At 43.1% G+C, this 20,878-nt stretch overlaps 1 protein-coding gene across 1 annotated transcript in view; it reads left to right on the top strand.

The window, feature by feature from the left end:
* Positions 1–20,878, top strand: part of ANOS1 (anosmin 1) — a 210,786-nt gene that overhangs the window by 177,161 nt on the left and 12,747 nt on the right. Inside the window, exons 9-11 of the mRNA XM_019524957.1 lie at positions 11,925–12,019; positions 15,444–15,615; positions 17,018–17,238. Of these exons, the coding sequence (XP_019380502.1) occupies positions 11,925–12,019; positions 15,444–15,615; positions 17,018–17,238 (488 nt within the window). The remainder of the gene's footprint in view (positions 1–11,924; positions 12,020–15,443; positions 15,616–17,017; positions 17,239–20,878) is intronic.

Genomic DNA, 20,878 nt, shown 5'->3' with positions numbered 1-20,878 from the left:
CTCCATATGAGACTCACTATCACCCCAAATCAATATAAGAAATTGTGAAAGCATGTGAGCTCTGATCCTGCAAGCACTGATAAGCATATATAACTTGTCTTGTGAAAGTAGTAGTCCTATTGACTTCATTTCCATGCTTCCAGCAGGAGGTCTGTTTTTAACAGGAATCCTGGTTTTCTATGATAAAAAAATCCCCAATTTTCGTTTCATTGTAACAGTGCAAAAATGCAGATTTTGGGTTACTTTTTTTAATCCAAAAATTGGGGATTTTTTTATCAGAGAAAACCAGGATCCCTGGTTATTATTAACTTAACTTTAGGAGAATAATCTCTTTTGAGAACAAGTTTGAACAGTATGAGTTTACATTAATAGATCAGACTGAAAACTGACTGCAGATGAAAAACCCTTGCCATCAGTATAGTTCAGTGTGTGCCATCATAATGTGGAATTTTATAAAGAGTGTTTTATAACTGTTGGCAGATATACATCCGCAAATTGGGAAATTGCTTGCAGAAAGCAAACTCATTTTACAGAATTAAAATATATATTGGCCAGCTATTAAACAAGCTGTCTGAATTTATTTTGACTGTTCAAGAAAAATGGTGTATTTTCAAACACAGTATCTTTCTTTTGCAGCAGTAATATTTTTTTAAGTATTCACATTTACTTGTTCTAATCTCTTCTTGTCTAGTTAACCATGAGAAGTGCATTCTATAAAGTGAGTTCTTATTACATATAAATTATATTTCAGGTATTATCATGTCACTTATTTAGTGACAACATATTAACTGCATCACACTAACCAGATGAATTAACACACAGATTTTCAAAGATATTTAGAGATATGTCTCCATTTCCCAATAGTATAAAATCTACAGTATGGATCCACAGTTGGATCCATACTTATAACTTGGACCCATTTTTAAAGTACATACTTTATTTTAATGTACTTCTTGGAAAGGACCTACTATTTTATGATACAGAGGATGTATTCAAAAGGGAAAGGAAAGGAAAGAAGAGAGAGAAAAAAAACTTGTTTTAAGTGGCATAAAATGAAATACCTAATGCTTTACAATTTAAACACTACCGCCCATTTTTCAGAGTATAAATTAGCTTTTGAAAGACTATTTATTGAATTAGATTTTAAAGACAGTTGAGAGTTTTTGCAGTTTACTTTAATTTCATTGAATGAATGAGGAATTATTTGAGATTTTTATTTCAGAGTTGTCATGAGACTTAAGCATTCTATAATCAAAAAGAAACCTAATGATATTTTGGGATTGTTTTTCTCCTTACATGGTTGGATGAATCAGTCAACAAGCAACTACAACAATTGTACAAAGTTTATTTCCAAATATTAAGAGAGCACCCCTAAAACTGCATAGAAAGCTAGAGAGTTGCCGAACAGCAGTAACAGTCTTGCACAACACAAAAGAGCATTAGATTATTATGACAACATAAAACAGTCTTGGCCAGGAACAGGAATATTAGCCCTAGAATGTTAGGTTTAGGACCTCCACTTAAGATGTATTCCATATGCAGATACTCTGATAACTACAGGAAACAATATGAATGGCCCAGTGAACAGGCTGAAGTATACCTTTTTTTTCCTTTCAATGCACAGTCCTACCATTAGATTAGGACTTAATAGGTTTGCAAGAGACATTTTGCTTCTTGGGAGACATAAACCAAATGGTTTGTGTTTATTAAAAATCTTACATCACTTTTTGCAAGAGAAGTATTATGAACCCCAGTAGGACACTGTGGTCAAATTCCGTTTTAGGAACTAGTAGTTATATTCTCCCTATCTGAAGTTTCAGATAGTTAAAGTATTCTCTACTTTCTCACCTAGATCATGTTTTAGCATTACTTTGTGATGTCATACAGAATATTGCTGTGTGGGCCATCTGAGTTTAGCTGCATTTTTGCATCAGATAGAATTATAGGTACTAATAGCATATAAAAAAAAAATTACAATCATTTACTTTATTTTTTTCTCCCTGTATTCAAGCCTCATATTTATTTTCCTGGAACATTTTACCATTTGAATTTTGCTTGTGCAAATACTCATAGAAATTAAATTTTAAGTTTGCATGTTTTACTGTTCATGATGAGGTGAATTGTAGCCAAACTATTATGATTACCTAGTTGTATAAGAGCTGGGAGATGATTCCCTGAGTTCCTGTACTAGATACTGCGACCAGGGATTGCAGCATGGGAGCAGAAGTTGGCTCCGGTTCTATCCTGCATAGAGGGAACAGGGAGAGGCTAGAGACTTAGATTTGCCACCCCAGTTCACCCAGTAGTGCTTCAATGAATAAAACTGGCGTACTTTACTCCTATTACTCGAGGGAATTTATACACATACTTTATGGTCCCGTGACATGCCAGAGATCCAACGCTTGACATGCCAGAGATCTGCACGCAAGCTTACATGCACTGAACTGCATCGCATGAACTCGTATAAGTGGCTCAATGCACATTTGCACACAGAAAATAGCGACTTCTATGTGTTTTAGTTCAAAAGTACGCCACTGCTATTTTCTCAGCGCTAATGAGCATTTTCACACTTATACAACTGCAAACATTACAGTGCTGCATGATTTTCAAAGCATCCAGTGCTGCAGCAATTAGATGCATAAAAATACCCTAGTCACCAGGTCCAGTCACAATCTTACTTTAAGAGAAGTAGAATAACATGTCACCATGGCTATGGACAGACATTACACATAAACCAGTTTAAGTGATTAGAAACTGGTTTAAAACTGTAACAGAACAGACATTCAATGCACATAAACCAGTTTGAAAATGACTGAAACTGGTCTGAGATAATCTAGTTAAATGTAGTATCAGCCTTAACTTGATTTGGCTCAAACTGGTGTATGCAATGTCTGTCCCAGACCCCTTGCTGGTTTAAGATAAAACAGACTCCCCCCACATCCTGGCATGCTCTCTGGGCAATGGTCTGCTCTGCTTCAGAGCTGGGCTGGCCCCTCCCCTCTGCTCTCTAATCAGAGCAGGGACGGGACATGGCGAGACACTGAACAGACACCACGGGGTGGGGGGAGAAGTATCCCCCTCTGGTGCCAGGGCCAGCCAACCTGCACAGAGTTCACCCTCTCTGCCCCTTGTGGCAGGGGTGGGGGCAGGGGGATGAGGGGGAAGAGTACCCTCCAGCATGGAACAGAGCCCCCGTCCCCATCCTGGGAGCGGGGGAGTTGGGGAAGTGTCCCCATCTGGGGCTGGGCAGCATTGCATGGAGCCTCCCCTCTCCTCTCCTCGGTGGTGGGGGAGAAGCCAGGGGAAAAGCCCCCTCCAGGGATGAGCAGCCTTGAAGTGTTCCCCTCCCCACCACACAGTGGGGGGGGGGAGGAGTGGGAAAGAGAAGAGCTCCCCAACACCGAACAGAGCTCCCCTCCCCACCCTGTGGCAGTAGGGGAGAGGGAAGAAGGGGAAGAGTTTCCCTCTGTGCTGAACATCTATCCATTTGCAAACCAGTTCACTCTCTGTAGGTTAGACTAACCTGCAAAGACTGAATCAATTCAGGCTCAGGCTTTTTTGAATGTTTGTCCCTAGCCCATGGCATCCGGTGACTTAGGCTAGATGTCAGGAGGCGCTACTTCACGGTCAGGGCGGCTAGGATCTGGAATCAACTTCCAAGAGAAGTGGTGCAGGCTCCTAGCCTGGGGGTTTTTAAGAGGAGGTTAGATGAACACCTTGCTGGGGTTGTTTGACCCCAGTACTCTTTCCTGCCATGGCAGGGGGTCGGACTAGATGATCTTCTCAGGTCCCTTCCAACCCTAGAAACTATGAAACTATACTAGCCAATTATCAGTCAGGAATAATGGGGGGGAGCATGTGGGGATGGAGCCCTGTGCCTCTCCCCCCACATTGGGGCCTGCTCCCCCTTTACCTCCTGCTGCTTCAGGTCTGGGCCCACTCCCCAGCCCCGCCGCAGCAGAGGGGCCTGGGCCTGATACGGTGGAGGACCCGAGGGTGGGGAAAAGTAAGCCTACCACAGCAGGGGGAGCAGCTGGCCCAGGCCAACCTGACAGCAGCAGGGGAAAAGGAGGACCAGGCTCGGAGCAGATGGAGGGGTGGAGGAGTGGACCCAGGCACAAGTGGGGAAGGAGGTTCAGTCCTTCCCTCCCCCAGACACTGACGCATCAGGCAACATCAGGCCAGGCCTGCTGTTCCCCTCCACCACCGAGGTGGGCTGGCTTCTCCCCTGGCTCGGGCTTGGTCCTCCTTCCAACTGTGTCGGTCCCAGGCCCACTCCTCCCCTTCCCCCACTGCCACCACCATGGAGTGCCTGCTATTCTCCCAACCCACATTGGGCCCACTCCTCACCCCACCGCCACCGCAATGGGCTCTGCAGGCAGCGAGAACAGAAGTGGGGTGGGGTGGGGTGGGCTTCCATGACATCCCAACCCTGCTCCCCCCCAGCACAACCTCCATCACCTGCAAGGAGTAAGGGGGGAGGCAAGGCCAGCTCTGGTGGCCTTACCCGCCCTTCGGTCCATCATTGCCACCTTCAGGGAGCAGGGCAGGCTGGCCTCGCCCCCTCTGTTCCATCTGCTCCATTGTCCCTGCCTCCAGGGAGCATCCCCATCCCCTGTGTCCCCACCATCATGGCAGCACTCCACAGCCACCAACTCCTGTTCAAATGCTTGTTCACACTCTGATTGGCTGTTTGTCAGCCAATCACAGTGTGAATAAAGCATTACAGACAGACAGACAGACTAAGGCTTTTATAATATTAGAACTCTTTCTTAATTGTATAGGTTGTGTCTCAGAACAGTGTTGAAACACATTGGCTTGATGCCATGGAGAGGCTTGTCCTGTTGCTGCTGCCCTTGCTATATCACTGCCTATTCTAGCTACGAAAAGGATTTAAGTTCCCCATGTTGTTGATCTGGAACTCTTCAGCCATAAAAGAATGTATTTGAGGCTAAAATAAATATCTGTAGCAATATGATGGGATGAAAATGAACCACATTAAATCAAATCATTCACATGGCAAGTAACATATGGAGAATCTACAGCAGAAGAGAAATGGTAAAAAGCCTTTGGAAAAAAATAGAAGTTCCCTACTTTAAATTATTCAAAAGTTTTATAAAAAAACCCAAAAACTAAACTAGATATTCCATCTGAAGAAGAATTGAAATGTTAAGTACAGTTGTTTTGGGAGATTTTCTAAACAGACGTAAGTACATCAATCATTAGATACAGATGGAATATCTGTTGTAAGAATTGCTTTCAACCACCTCTAACAATTCCCTAAATCAAATTTCTGCTATTCAGACCCTAGATAGGGTTCCAATTCAAGAACACATTTAAATATATGAAAGTGCTCAGAATTTTAAGTGATGCCTTAGTGAACTTTTTCTCTGCCTAGAAACCTGATTTCCTTTATCAGTTATTATGACCAAAATGTTCAAAAGTGGCCACTAGTTTCAATAGGACTCTTAATTTGGGGACGGGGGGGGTATTTGAGATCCCTAAAACATCTAAGGTTGGGTATTTAGAAACAATGTCCAGTTTTGTAAAATTGTCTATATCATTAGAATATTTTTAGTGGAATTGGATAATATGGGACATTTTTTAGAAGCTCAATAGTCCGGTAGTCCTAGAAGTAGTTATTTCAATTCCATTACTTCTTTCTTCTGTAACTAGCTTTTCTTCTATTTCATATATTTAGCATTGTGCACATTAAGTCTATCCATTTAGAATGCCCTCCTAATTCATTGTTCATTAGTTAATGTTTGGGGATCTGCAATCTTAAAACAAACGGAAAGGTTAGGTATGTGTGTGTTTTCATGCATATACAGCAGTGGTTCCCAACCTTTTTAGACCATGGGCCAGAAGTGACCGCAGACCCACAGGCAATTGGTGCCTCCTGAGTTAGGGGGGACACTTGCCCCCTCCAGCGGCCAGTTGGCGACTGGGGGGGTCCCCCCGCAGCTGATCATGCTGACCAGTGGGGGGGATTCCCCCCATGGCTGATTGAGGCAATGCGGAAATGCCACTTCTGGGCGGGCAGCTGGCACTTCCGGGTCAGTGCAGTTGGCCGTGAGGGAACCCCTGCCCCCCAGAGTTGGCATGATCGGCCCCCACTCCTCGGCTGGTGCTCACAGAGGGGCAGCAGCACTCTCCCCTGCCCCCCTTGCCCATCACCTAAACAGGGAACACTGCTGTCAGGGGGTGCACCAGTGCTCTCAGGGGGTGCACGTGCATCTCCATGCACCACCTACGCGTTGCCACTGCACAGACTGGAAGTGACCACAGACTGGTCTGCAGACTGGCAGACTGCGGTCTGGAAGTGCATACTGCGGACTGGCAGCCAACCCATTTTTATACTGAGTATAATTAAGATCCCGTCCAGCAGCCAACCTTCCTGCAGACTGGCAGCCAACCCTTCATGGCCCAGTATCAGACTGTGGCCTGGGAGTTGGGAACCTCTGATATACAGCACCCTTTTTATTAACCTCTTTAATTTTTTCAATAGAGTATTTAATTATCTGCAGACTAATATTCTGGAACAGATATCCTATAGGTTTTTTATCTCTGTATGCCTAACAACTTTTCAGGTGGAGCCTGATCAGTTTTTGAAAGGGATTATATTACCTTGTTCTTTGTAATAGCAGGGAACTGGGCTAAATGAAGACAAGATTTTATGCAATACGGTATAATAAATACACACTTAACTTTTCACTTAAAGGTACAACCTGTAGCTCACTGAATTTGTAATGAATTACCTTCACCTGTATTTTGTTCTGTAAAATTGTATCTATTATATTTAACTGTAGTTATATTAATTGTCATTAGACTAACCTGCAACTTAAAATCACATACTCTTAAAAAGTAGACCTGAAAGGAACCTCAGAAGTTCATCCTGTTCAAGTTCAGCTTTTGATCAAGGCAGGATCATTTCTGTTTAAACTATTCAAAACAACTGTTTGTATAACCTGCTTTTAAAAACTTCCAAGGATCAAGATTCTCTCGGCAAACTGTTGCCATGCTTAGCCATTAGGATGGTCATTGGTCCCGTTTTATACTGGACCATCCTATTTTTAAACCCTTTATCCCTGTCCATTTCTGAATAAGGAATGGATTGCAACAAGTCCTGTTTTTCAGTTCATTACTGGTGTGGCAAGGGCACCTTCCAGGGCCAATACTAGTATGGCCCGCCTTTGTCTCTGGGCAAACTGCCTGGCTTGTTGATGAATGATTGGGATGTTTAATAGGCAGAAGGCTGCCCTTCATGCTCCCAGATAACCGTGTTCAATAATAACACATACTTACCATCCCTACACATGTCCCATGCCTTGCTGATGCCACACAGTGTGTTCCATCTCCGGTTCAAAGCCAGGTCCAACTGGACACATGCTTGTGTCTCTCTCATGCTGCCTTCTCAAACCACACACATACCACCTCCCCCTCACAAGGGTATCTCACTCTCCGCCCCTCTATCACAAGGGCCTCTCACATACTGCCTACTCAGGCCACATTCGCTCCACCCTACTCCAGAGAGATCCTCAGGCTTTTCTCTTCACCCTTCAGTCAGCCCTGGCATGATCTTTTGTGCCACTTCGGTGACCCTCACCCGAACGGGACTGAGCAATTGCTCAACTATGGGCCGACTTTGCCCCTGGCCCCTCACTGGACCACTATGCCCCTCCCTTGGGTCACAACTCTGCCCCCTACTCTCTGGGACCTGGGGTCTTCCACCCTGACAGGTTCAGGTGCTTCTCTCACTTAAGCATGTCTGACCTTCACTCCACATTCTCCCAGGGCTGGGGTCTTACACCCCTAGGGCTCAGGTGCTGCTCACTCAACATGCCTGGCCCTCACTCCAGGGTCCAACACCCCATAGGGCTCAGGTGCAGATATTTTGCATGCCTGGCTCCCTTCAAACCTCCTAATAACCCACCCAAAGGTGGGGGCAGGGTGTTATTCAGGCACCCTGACCCAACCTTCACCAGGGAGGTGAGCAGTCCTGGTATTTGTGTGGGGCTGCTGCACCACTGGCAGTCCCACCAGGCCTCCCTATCTCAGCCGGGTTTGGTTTTAGGTCATGCCCAGGACCAATCCCCATAGCCTCACCCTTACCTCTGAGATATTTCTGGAGCAAGAGCTCCACCAGGCAATGTTACTCCCCATCCAGCTGAACACAAACTGCTCTGCTTTTAAAACATAGCTATCAAAAATGGCAGCTCTTGCAAATGGCCACTATCATCAGCCACCTGGCAGCTCCCTGCTCCAGCCCTTAAAGTGACAGACACCCAAGTGGAAATACTGTCAATCATTTGTCCTTGCAATTCTGTTGTCTGTGCCTAGAGTTAGGGTGGTGCACAGCCAGGAGGAGCTGGGTTCTGAGCCAGGGAGGGAGAGCCTTTTAGGGTTGCTCCGGCCCTTGCTGCTTATTGGCCGAGGAGGCAGTGACCCCACCCCTCACCTCTGATTGAGCAAGGGGACCAGTGGTTCCACCCCTAACCAAGGGTATGTCTTGTATTCTGGGGATGTGTTAGTGGCCACTCTGTTAGCCATCCTCTTCCTCTTAGGGAACCTAAATTACCTGATTGCAATTTAAGACTTTCTCCATGCCCTGTTCCCTGCAGTCACCATTTCTTTATAACTACCCTTTTGATACTTGACTGCCCCTCAGCCTTCTCTTCCCTGACTAAATAATCCCAGTTCTTTAAACCTTTATTCATGAGTCAGGTTACCTTGGCTTCTAATAACTTTTTTTGCTTTCTGTTAACCTTTTTTCTAATTTGTCCACCTACTTTTTGACATGCAAGTGAAGTTCCTATTTGTACAGTTAAATAAGCTACTGGCTTTTTTTTTGCAGCAAGAGCACACCGTTTGCTCTTATTCAGTTTATGGCTCAGTATAACCCCCAAGCCCTTTTCTGCAGTACTGCAGCCTAGCCAGTCATTTCCCAATTTGTTGAACTGACTGCCAGTGCACTATTAGCAGGAGTTCCTGCTGCCATGATTGTGGCTGGTAATGAACAAAATGAACAACTCCTATTACTATTACTACAGGAACAACAATCAAATAAAGGCACAGTAGTGGTGTGAGACTGGTGAACAAATGCACATAGCTGTTAGAAATAGTTATATAACAGTTTTCTTTCACATGTTTAAAGCTGTCAGATGTACAGCTTCAACTATCAAAGATACAGATGTATAGCACTCATATAACTTTTAGAGCCACGATCTTCACACACTAACCACAACAGAGAAAAAGGAAATGCATTTTCAGAGTAATTTTAATTTTTTTTACTTGTAATTGTCTATTATTCTATACAAGTTCATTCTGTATCATTTTATTTTTCAGTATGTTAAGATAGTTCTAAAAGGAGATCTTGTAAAAAAGAATGTTTTTTTTCTTTGTAATCCAGGCAAATTAAAAATATCTGCTTTTCTCCCAGCTGTTAAAAAGTATCTCTCTGAAATATGGATTATCTCCCATACATATTTCTATGTTTCAGTCCAAATCACTGACTTTTGTCACAAGTTTTTTTTATAGAAAGGAAAATTTTGTTAATACTGTTGGTAAATTTAATTATTTTTGTTCCAAATGTCTTGTTATTCAAAGTGACCAAACAAGAAAAAAGAAAAATATCACCAAAACAGAGAGAAAACCTGAAAAATTTCAGCCTCAGGACAAAAAAAGTTTTAGAAAATTCAATCTGCTGAAAATGAACCTTTAGAACGGAAAGATTTGGAGGGCCCTAGCTGCAGCTTTCATTACCCATGTCAGCTCTAGCTAAGAATATATTTGTCCAAACAAATAATTGTATTATTCACAATAGTCTGGTAAACTGAAAAAAAATGAAATGTTGTTATTTGTTTTTCATACCGTAACCATGTCTCAGTGCTCAGAGGCCATTTTGTTGATGGAACGTTAACTATGATAACTCACATATAGGTCATGGTGGTTTTCTCTTTATTTTCCCATTTAACAGAACATATCATTATAGATATTACAAATATGCAACAATTGGTATGTGCCCAAGGGGACCGCTCAGGTAAATTGGAGAATGAACAGGAGTGATTCCCATAGTCCCAATAAGCCTCCTATATTGCCAGAATCTGGAAATACATCAAATTTTGTGTGAAAACCTAATATAAATGAGAATTCCATACAGACAATTAGCTAAACTTCTGGATTAGCATGTTAGGATACTTAACCGAAGATAACTTCCAAAGCTTTAAGGATTCTTTTTTTTTTTACGATGTGTGCTATGGGGGTATTTAGCGGCCTAAATTGAATTGTGGTGGTATTGTCCAGTTTGTAGTGGACCAGTAACCTGGGTTCAGTTAGTCTTTCTGTGACAAAGCTATAGTGCTATTTCTATATAGCAACTATAAATAGGCTGCATTTATAGCTTACATTGATCTGAAAATGATCCGTCTTGTGTAAGTGTATTTAAAGGGATGATTTCCTGATTATGCAATAGTATGTGATCAATAAGAGGATTTACTGTGTAGTCATTTGGCAAAGACTACAGATGCTTAATATAACAATAGTGAGTTTTCAGATCCCTAGAAGCCAGGTGATGGATTGCATGTCCTGTGTTCTTGTCTCAGAAGAGGGAGCAAGGGATAGGCAATAATTGAATGAATCAGAGCAGATGAAATCAGATGAAACCTGCTCACAGATGCACTGCAAGTTTGTTTCTCAGTCTAACAGGCATGTCCAATGGCAAAGCCCTGGTAATCAGATGCAAGTGAAAAAAACCTCAATTTATTTCTTTTTAAATGAGAGAGAACAATCAGGGCACAGCCCATTATTTCTTAGTTTGCTTCTTATTGAAAAACTTTGGGCTTCAAAAGCAGTCATGAAAATAATTAGCACATACGTTATGTAGAGAGCTGCTACAGAAAACCATTTTGAGTAAGTTTCCAATCAGTATTTCCTACCAAATACCATTTGTGTGACTACTTATTTTCTCTTTAATTTGTAATTCTTTTCTTCTGCTTCCAAATTGCTCAGAGCAATCTATTGCCAAATCAGCCCGGCAGCCATCAAAGATATTTGCTTCCCCTCCTGAAACCCACAATCAGGCACTTGGCATGAGCAGCTGTGGCATACCAAGTTAATTAGTAATAACAGACATGTAATTTTTACAGCCACAATAAACAGATATCTGAATACTGAATCCAGGAAAATGACAAGATATATTTGTACCACTCGATGCGTTTTCTGTCTTATTTCCCTATTGCTCCTTGTTTTACTGTAGTCTGCTTTCTCTTGCGATCTGCTTTCTTATACATTGTCTATCCTTGCAATGATATACGGAGCTTTCCAGGAATTTACATGCGGAACTGCTTGATAGTTCTGAAATTGCTTTTAAGGAGCCTGTACCACTGGTGTTAATGAGAGTTTGGCCATTGGTTTCAAAGGGAGCAATATCAGGGTTTTTTTATTGTTCCTCATGGTCATGACTAGACTTTCACTTGGCTGCTTATGGAGGAGGTTTCACAATATAATCTGAGAGTACAAGGTTCAGAGAAATATGGCATTTTTCACATCAAACACAGATTTCCAGAATGGTGCCATGCAATGCTCTGGCAATGTAAACGGTTTCAAGTTGTTGGCACAGAGTCATTCCTATCATTCCCCAGATATTTGGCAGTGTAAGTCCACGTTTCAATGCTCCGAACAAGGGATACTTACATTTTTGTTACTTACCCCTACTTGTGTTAATACATGCATTAAATTATTGACATGCATAAGTTTTTCCTTTTTCATTTGTGGGGATTGTAAGAGCTTATGAATGGTGAGGAACTGACAGTCCCAAAGTTCTTAAGAACTTAAAATCTTCGTTTTGGTATTGAAAAAGCCAGGAAAGCTGAAGGTAGTTGTAATGTATATCTCTCCTTTTACCTATCTTTTTTATATCCATTTAGACCCCAGCATGAATCAGTTCCATGTCCACTGGTTACGGGAATCCTGTGAACACAATGAAACTAAAGGACTTGAAAAAGTAACTGATTTGACCTACGTAAGTTGCTCTTACTTTTACTTTTGCTAAGTCTGAGTGGATCCTAATAATCAAGCTGGGAGGACGGATGAGGGAAGTGATGCTGTAATTATAAGTACAACCTATTTTTCACTAATCAGATGCATTAGGAATGGGGGGGAAGGGGTTAATCTGTATTTATGTTTGTCAGTTTAAATATTAATGAATGAGAGTTCAAAATAAATTCCTGCATTCAAATACTTTAGATGAGATCTAGTTACTAGAACAAAGCAAACTTGTTTGTACACTGTTATGTTTGTGCAACATCTAGAACCATGGGTACTTGATCTATAATTAGGACCCCAGAGCACCACTACAATGCAAATACCAAACAATAATTGTAATTAATAAACTAGGTTTATTTCCACACATGAGAAGAATCCACACAGATTCTGCCTTGTTAGAAAGTAAGAAAAGGGTGACAAATGCAAGCATTTAATTCAGGAAAGTGTACTGACATTACAGCGATGGGTATAGTGTTAAGAACCTGACAAGTAGAGAAATGTTACATAAATACACATTTTATCTCAAGTATATATTTACAGTGTCTCTGCCTATTGAACTAATAGTCTCAGTCAAGTAACATGCGATCCAATATTAGTGATTGATATTAGTGAACCATAATCAATGAATAATTTAAAAAGTATGAAAAAAGATGATCAGCCTTCCTTTTTAACATGCCATGTGATAAAAGATCAACTTAAGGAAGTTAATGGGAATTATTGAAATGAAATAGTTTTTCACAAAGCAGGCTGTTAGCCTGTCATTTTACTGTTACAAGAGGTCAGAGTGCTGTAGGCAGATTAAAAAATATAATAGATAAGTTTATGATTGGTGCATAAGTTTTATTCACACTTATGTAAGAGCGAACTAATATTATTAAATAATCCTTTTGCCACTAGAGGTCAGGAAAGAATTTTCATACAACTGGCCACGTGCATTGTAGATGTCTTTGTTTTTTGTTTTTAATTGTTTCGATTTTATTTTCTTGGAAATCCTTTTTACAATAATTGGTCTTTTCTAATTGGTACATACTGGGCATGTCTACTCAAGATGCTATTGCACAGTACTACTGCTCATTGCTACTGCACGGTGGCATTGGCGGACACTAATTGTGATGTGACACCAGTTACCGTTCAGTCATTTTGTACTTGGTTATGCAAGTACTAAATGACTGCACAGTAACAACTGTGCAGTCCACTGCTTGTGTAGACATGGCCACTGTGTCTCTTTGTAAGAACCATTCATTGCTTTGTGGTGATGATGAAGATGATGATGTTGATTCTAAAACAGTTCAGAAACTGTCTTCAGTTAGCACATGGCTAAAAAGTCCTGATCCTAAAACTCTTTAGGATAGATCCAGTAAGGAAAGTATCCTTACACATATTGGTGTATTCTACTACTCAAGTACTTTATATGCCCATTCAGAGAAGATTAATTGAGCTTGTCTTTAAAAATCTTACAACCTTTTAAAACAATGAGCAAAAATGCCAGATGTTCTTAAGTGTCTTGAAGAGCTTAAAGTCATTGGGACTTGAGATCCTAGGTCTCTAAAGTACTTTCTGAAAATTTTATTCAGATCCATAGTCCAAAACTTTCAGGCTGAGATTTTCAAAACAGCCTATGAAAATATTAAGCGTCTAAAATGTCACTTTCAAGAAAGAATGTGTGAAAACTCTTGATGAGTTGTTACACATAATTCTGCTTTGTTGATCCTTTCTTCCTTATAGAGTAGGGGTCAGCAACCTATAGCCCTCAGATTTAATCCAGCCCATAGGTGCAAAACCATTGGATCTAGCCTCTGGACTCAGGGCTTCAGTGACAATTGGTTGTAGGGGGCTTCATCTGTTGACACTAGATTTGGACCCAGCACCTATACCTTTGTTCTGGGTGGGCACAACCCTCAGACTGACCACAACACCTGCCAGTTGATAATAGGAGAATTTATTGATACAGAGTAAGAACAAAAAAAGCAACAATACAAACAATCAAACATTTCTTTATCTACCAATCCTAGGGTTGTCATCAGAGTCAAAGTACATCTCAGGATGCAAGCTACACTCTGAGGCTTTCTCTCTTAGGTGTCAGCAGTTTGGAGGTGGGATGCTGAGGCCCACAGCCCCCCTCCAGTGGTGTGCATGAGACAGGTTACTGGTATATCTTCGGTCCATGGTGGCCTCAGGGACCCTTCATGGGGGACAGGATTGGGGATGGGGACCCCTGTCAGGGAGCAAAATGGGGAGGGATGGGACAAAAAGAGGGACAAGAAAGAACAGGGAATGACAGGAGGAACGAGAAGGGCCCTTTGTCCTGCTCTCAAGTCTCAAGTCTCTGCTTTTGTATTCTTCTTCCCCCTTGATGACTTCTGATGATTCTTCATCCGTGGCTATCTCTGGTTGGCCATCTCTCTGTGGTCACACATCCACGTAGCCTCCCAAACATTCTCCTAGTTTGGTCTGTTCCCCCAAAACTGGGATTTAGGCCTCCCTGCTGTCTGAATCCTTGTTGCTGGTGTCACTTATCTTGTCTTATGAGACAGTATAATACATACTTCCTTTGCTTCCCAGGCTGTTTCCTAGACTATGTGTCCTTGTTGTGCTAGACAGCCCGTCTACTTTCAGGGCCATGAGAAGCTGTGTGTGCATCTCCCAAGGTCTTTAGAAATCCATTTAACCCCTGCTGCCCATCTTGACACCTTATAATACATATATCTGTACCTATAAGCCTATTTCCCCCAAATACAGGCCTTTAAATACCATTTCTAAGTCAACACATGTCTTCATGTTTTCCCCATTATATTGAGGGAACAAGTGCCAGCTGTGGGCACTTCCCCTGTGTGCTATAGGAACAAACAGCAGAGGCAGCAGTGGTGGCTGGACCCAACACCTGCTGCTCTGCCTGCGTCTGACTTGGTGTAGGTCATTCTAGTCTTCAGCCAGAAAACATTTCTAACCCTTTTTACAGAGGAATAACAGAAGTGAATGTACTCAAGGAAATGGGTGTATAAGATCTTATTGGAACTTGTATGCATCTTAAAAGTAGTTGTTAAACATGAACTAAGAATGTATTTCAGGGCAGCTTAAATCAGCTTTCTTACTCTGTAAAATTGGATTACTATTTACATCCTCACTCTCCCACTGCCACTGCCATCATAGGCAGGGGACTGTTCCAAGTGATAAAAGAGAGTTACTTTAATACAGCATGACTAAGGTATTGTGGGAAAAAATATCTAATCACCATGATCATATTATCTGATTATAATTAATCATAATTATATGATTGTATTTGTTTGTTCTCTGAATAAAAGCTGCATTTGCACGTGACAAGCATATCAGAAAAAAACATTCTGACAACCATATTTTTAAAAGAGAGTTGTTTGCAACATATTCTGTCTTTCTTGGTCTAGGAAAACTACATAATTCTTAAGGACCTGTCATTTTTATGCAAATACAAAGTGACTGTTCAGCCCACAAAATCTAAAGGCCGTTTCAAAGCTGAAAGTATTTTCTTTACCACGCCACCTTGCTCTGTTCTTAAGGGAAAAAATCACAAGCACATTAGCTGCCCACCCGAAGGAGGTAAGTTATGATCTAAAGAACTCACCAGCCAGATTCAAGTAAATAAGTGCATAAGTATATCAGGTTAAACCAAGCTGTATAAAACATCTTGAAAGTTTCTAAACAAATAGAATTTACTTGTTTTATGTACCTCACTTAATACCGGCCTAGGGGCTAATCTTTTACAAAAGTCAGAGAGCAGTCATTCTCCACAGAACTACTTTAGCATTATTTGTTTTCCAAATATTTTTGGAATTTTTGCATGTTGCAAATAGAATCAAATTAAATATGTAGGTGTATAGTTTTACAAACCTAACAAGATTACTATAGTACTGCTTCATTATTTAAAGGAGACTGGCAGGGCTTTATTTAAATATATATATCAAGGTACAGTTACGCATTAAATTACTTTATATTTTTAAGCACTAGAATACTTAATTAAAACAACTTGTTAACACGGAAAAATACCTGTTATATATAAATACCTGTTATATAACTACAGAGGGTGGTTATACCACTATAAGATGCCTTATGAACCTTCCCATTATAAGACTAGTGACCTGGTTTGGTTTCAGTTAACTCTCCTCCCAAGCATAAGCCAAAATAAAATCCCACTCGTAGCATAACAGTCTCCATACAGATGATAATACTAGTATACTTGTATCAGTTTAAATTAATATCTTAACTTTTATAAAAACAAACACTCATCTTTCATTTTGACAAGGCCTAAGGTTGTGATCCTGATATGCTAATTCCTTGAACCTTGCACCATATATATCTGTGCAAAGTAAGCATAAAGTCTTCTATTTTGATTCACTTCTCACAGGTATAATTGACTGAATGAATGGCAAGTGAAAAATCAAAATGAATAATTTCTGCCTGAAACCATTTTGCAAAATTTCCTTGAAGCTCTCCTAAACTGAGTTTATACAATTTCCTGTTTAGATGGCCTTTACCAAGGCTAATATCAGACCTGTTGTTGATTTATGTAGAGATTTCTTTCCTCCTCCCTTCCCCGTGCTCTTTTTCCTTCCCCCAAATAGCATGATACTCCAAGTTTTCTGATACTCCAAACCCTGAAGAGAAGATATTGTGGCCTAGAACCCAGTAAAGAAAATACAGTTTCTTATTCTGAGAAGCCCATGTTTTTATACCCTACTGATGACATAGGTCACAACTTATAACATCTCTAACCAAGGGGACCAGGTTTTGAAGTTTGAATTTTGTCCAGGATTTAAATGAAATATGATTTACTCTGATTTTAAAAAAGGCAAAAAGTTGACAGGATCCTATGTAAATTGAATATAGAAATATAAATGGCAAGAATCTGAGTGTGAACTTGGGATCTCCAAATATACTAATACTGTATTACTTCAAATAGTGCTCAAAGTTCGACTTAACTTTTTACCCTGTCTTTTTACAGCACAAATTCTTCCCAAAGTGTTAGCCAAACCGGAGAATCTGTCTGCCTCTTTCATTGTTCAGGAAGGTAACATTACTGGTCACTTTTCCTGGAAGATATCAAAAGCAAATCTTCATCAGCCCATGACAGGGTTTCAGGTCACTTGGGCAGAGGTCACTACAGAAAGCAGACAAAACAGTTTACCCAACAGCATCATTTCACAGTCACAAATATTGCCATCAGTAAGTATGTTTTCCTTTTCAGTGCTTGGGCAATTGTATATACATGCATGGCTTGTATTTTTAATAGGGAATTAGATGCTGTACATTGGGGGTGCCTATACACATGCTTTGGGGTGGGGGTGGTAGGCATTTTAATTAGAGTGGCTACTAACTAACTAACTAACATTCAACAAACTTTAGTTAAAGCAGCCCCACTGACGTTTTGAAACGTGGGATGCTGAATACACAAGAAGCTGCAGCACGCTAGAGCATTTTGATTAGAACACTCCAGCAGACTCAATTAATCTGAGCCTGCTCTGACATGTTCTAATCTGAATGCGTTGGAGCACATGTAAAAGTGCCCTGGGTTCTCCAGCTCTACATGAGTTTATGCAGTAATATATTCATTTTTCTTTTTTGCTGGGGATATATCTAAAGCCCAACTGCTTTTCTTGATAACACAACATATATTATAAAATGACGAATTGTTAAATTAGCAGCTGTATTAGACAGATATCTTCAGAGAGGCAGAGATCATTTCTTCAGTAATAGACATTTGTGATGATCAAGTTGTTCTTTTTCAATGGTAACAAATAATTGCAAAGTCTGTTTATATCCTGAGAGACACTCAGTTGAGCCTTTGGATAGTCATTCTAAGGAAACAAATTTCCCTGTAGTGCAAATTTGTACCATCAGCAGTGACACAGTTTCAATGAGGCATAGGTTTCTGTTTAATCTGTACTCTCTCTCTTTTTGCGCAAGGTGGTCTTGCTGCTTTTAGTTACTCTGTGACATCTATAAGGTAAGAGTTCACTCAAGATGAGATGGCAGCAAGCTCCACTACAGTCAGAAGCACAGGCAGAGAAAACTGTTTAAGCACCCTGAACTTGATGCAAAGACAGTTGGGCTGCATCTAGACGAGTGAACATGTGCTTATTGAGGCATCTCAAAGCAGTCTGAGATGCCACTAGAGACATGCTAGGAACAAAAAAATGTTCTCCATATTGCATGTCTGTAGCACGGACTCTGAGTTTGACACTGGGAAATCCCGGTATAAAAAAATTAATAAAACAGCCAGAAAAAAGCAGCCCAGGGCTTACTTCTGGGGCATGCCCTGAAGCAACTGGAAGCTGGGTCCTGCAAAGACATGCTCTAGCACCCAGCCAGAGCATCTCTATGCCTGTTGTGTGCCTCTTCTGCTCCAGCACACTGCTTCACCATGCTGGAGCAAATAGAAGTGGGGCAAGGCTGGCAGCAGTGGTTCAGACTCAAGCTCTGTCCCCAGTAAGCAGGGATGTGGGGGTGGGTGAGACTATGTAGGGATGGGGAAGTTGTTGGGGTGGGGGGGAATTGTGTGAGAGAGGTGGGTCCCCTGCCCGCACTCTCGCAAGGTGCACACCCCTGCCCCCATAACCCCCGCAGCAGCAGCAGCAGCCATCAGTGGGACATCAGGGCACTCACAGCCCACTTCTGGCAGAGCCGCCCAGTGGCACACAGCACCACCTGACATCCAGGGCCTCCATATGGTGAACAAAGCTGGCCCCAGCCCACTGGCACATGCCTTCAACCAGCACCAGGCCAACTCTTGCTGCTACCCAGGGCTCCCAGCACTGCACGCAGGATATGCATGCCACTGGGCTGGACTGACTACTCCTTCCATGAAGCTGGCCCTACCCAATGGTGCATGCTTCCTATGTGCAGTGCTGGGGATGGCAGCAGGAACTGGCCTGGTCCTGCCCAAAGTCATATACCAGCAGGCTGGGCTGGCTACATGCACCTGGCCAGGTAGCACATGGTTTCTGCATGCAGTGCCTCAGAGGGCAACAGAAGCTAGCCCAGTCCTGTCCAAAGTCACGTACCATCAGGTGGGGCTGACTTTGTGCACCACATAAAGTCCCAGAGTCTCAGGCACTACCGTGCACCATGCAGGGCTCTGCCAACAGCAGGCCACGAGCATGCTGACTGCCCACTACTGCTGCTGCAGGGGAGGGAAGGCTGTGTGCTATGCAGGGGGGTGAGCAGAGGACCCACCACTCCTACACAACCCTCCTCACCCCCACAGAGTCCCCCCACACCCACAACCCCCCCACAATCCACCCACAAACCCCACACCCCCAAAACATCCCCAGAAGCCCCTCACCCACATATACAACCACAAACCCCAAACTCTTCTAGGGGCTTGAGGGGGACATACTTGCCTCCACCACCAGAACCCTCTCCACCGCTTTTTGTTTGGTGGCCTCCAAGTCAAGGGAAAAAAACACCCGTGCCATGAAAGCGGGAGGCCACCATGATCTTGGGGGATCCCACCATGCAAGCCAAGGCCTGCACCCAGGTCTGAAAGTGCAGCTTATGCCACTCAGGCAGTTGGCACTTCACCCCTGCCTGTGGGTGAGTGCTGGAAAGGGGACCCTGCTGCCCGAGCTGGAAAGGCTGGCAGCAGAGCGTCCATGCCCTGTGGCTGTGGGTCACCCCACAGCTGCCTGTACATAGCTGCAGTTCTTCTGCTGGGGAGCTGCCTTGGTGAGGCCAGAGCTAGGGCCAGGAACAGGCTGAGTGAGTGTGCTGGCTGGTGTAGCACACCTAGTCCCCTCAGTGGTCCAGGCTTTGGGGCGGGACTCTTGCCCTTTCCATCCTCAGCTGTGGAGGGGGCTGAAGTGGAGCCCTTCCCACTGCTCTTGCCCTGGGTCCCTGATGGTGGGGGCCCCTCTGGAAGAGGCCTGGCCAGGGGAGACCCCTTGGCCCCACTGGCTCCCTGTTAGAGCCCCCATCTTCCCCCTCAGTGTGGGTTACAGGCTTGTCTGCCACTGGAGGGGGTTGGTTGGACTCTGCCCCCAGAGTGTGTATTGTAGTAACATGTGCCCCTTTGGGGGCCTGGCTGGAATCTGCCCCCACAGTGGGGGCTGCAGGAAGTTTGGGGGGGTGTCTCCCCTCCTCCCCCAGAAGGCTCTTGCTCTGCCATTGCTTCACATAAGGGAGAGGGAAACTAGAAAAGAAAAAACAAAAATCACAACAGGGGTAGTTAATCCAATAGGGGCAGGCTGGGGCTGTGGGGGGAGGGGTTTGAATTTCACTGAGCTACAGCCCCACAGGAAACCAGGTGTTCTATGCCTGGGGAAGGTGGGAGAGGGGGACACATACACAAGGGCTGGGGAGACTCGAGATGGCTTACTCAGCTACACAACAAACACCAAGGCAGGGGAAGTGGATCACAGGACTTCACCACACAAGGGCAAAACGCATAGGGGAGCCTGCTGAGGCAGGTGTAACACATGGCTGGAGTGGTGGAGGAGTTTCATTTGTTGAAGCTCAGTCCAGGAGTCCCTCAGGCCTCCAGCCAGGCACTTTGCAGCAGGGCAGCAGGCAGGAAAACAAGGCACTGGATCAGATGCGGTGAGGCAGCTGTTAGGGAGTGCAGGAGCAAACAGCCAATTAGGGAAGTAATCCAGTGCAAGTGTGGTGCAAGGCAGTGCAAGGTGGTGTGGCGGGGAATCCCTCCCCATCTCCTGAGAGGGGGCAGTGGCAGTACAGGTGTCAGCAGCAGCAGCAGTGGTAGCAAGTGTCCATGTCAGCCATTCAGGGCATGTTTCAGGTAAAGGTAAAAGTGAAGATGAATGCAGGGGGTGGCCTGCAAGGCAGCTGGGGCAGGCAAGGCACCCTT

The sequence above is a fragment of the Gavialis gangeticus genome, unplaced genomic scaffold, assembly GCF_001723915.1.
Source record: "Gavialis gangeticus isolate Ggan-Ray unplaced genomic scaffold, GavGan_comp1, whole genome shotgun sequence".
Lineage (NCBI taxonomy): Eukaryota > Metazoa > Chordata > Crocodylia > Gavialidae > Gavialis > Gavialis gangeticus.
Note: the sequence above shows the minus strand (reverse complement) of the source record. Positions and strands in the feature narration are given on the sequence as shown.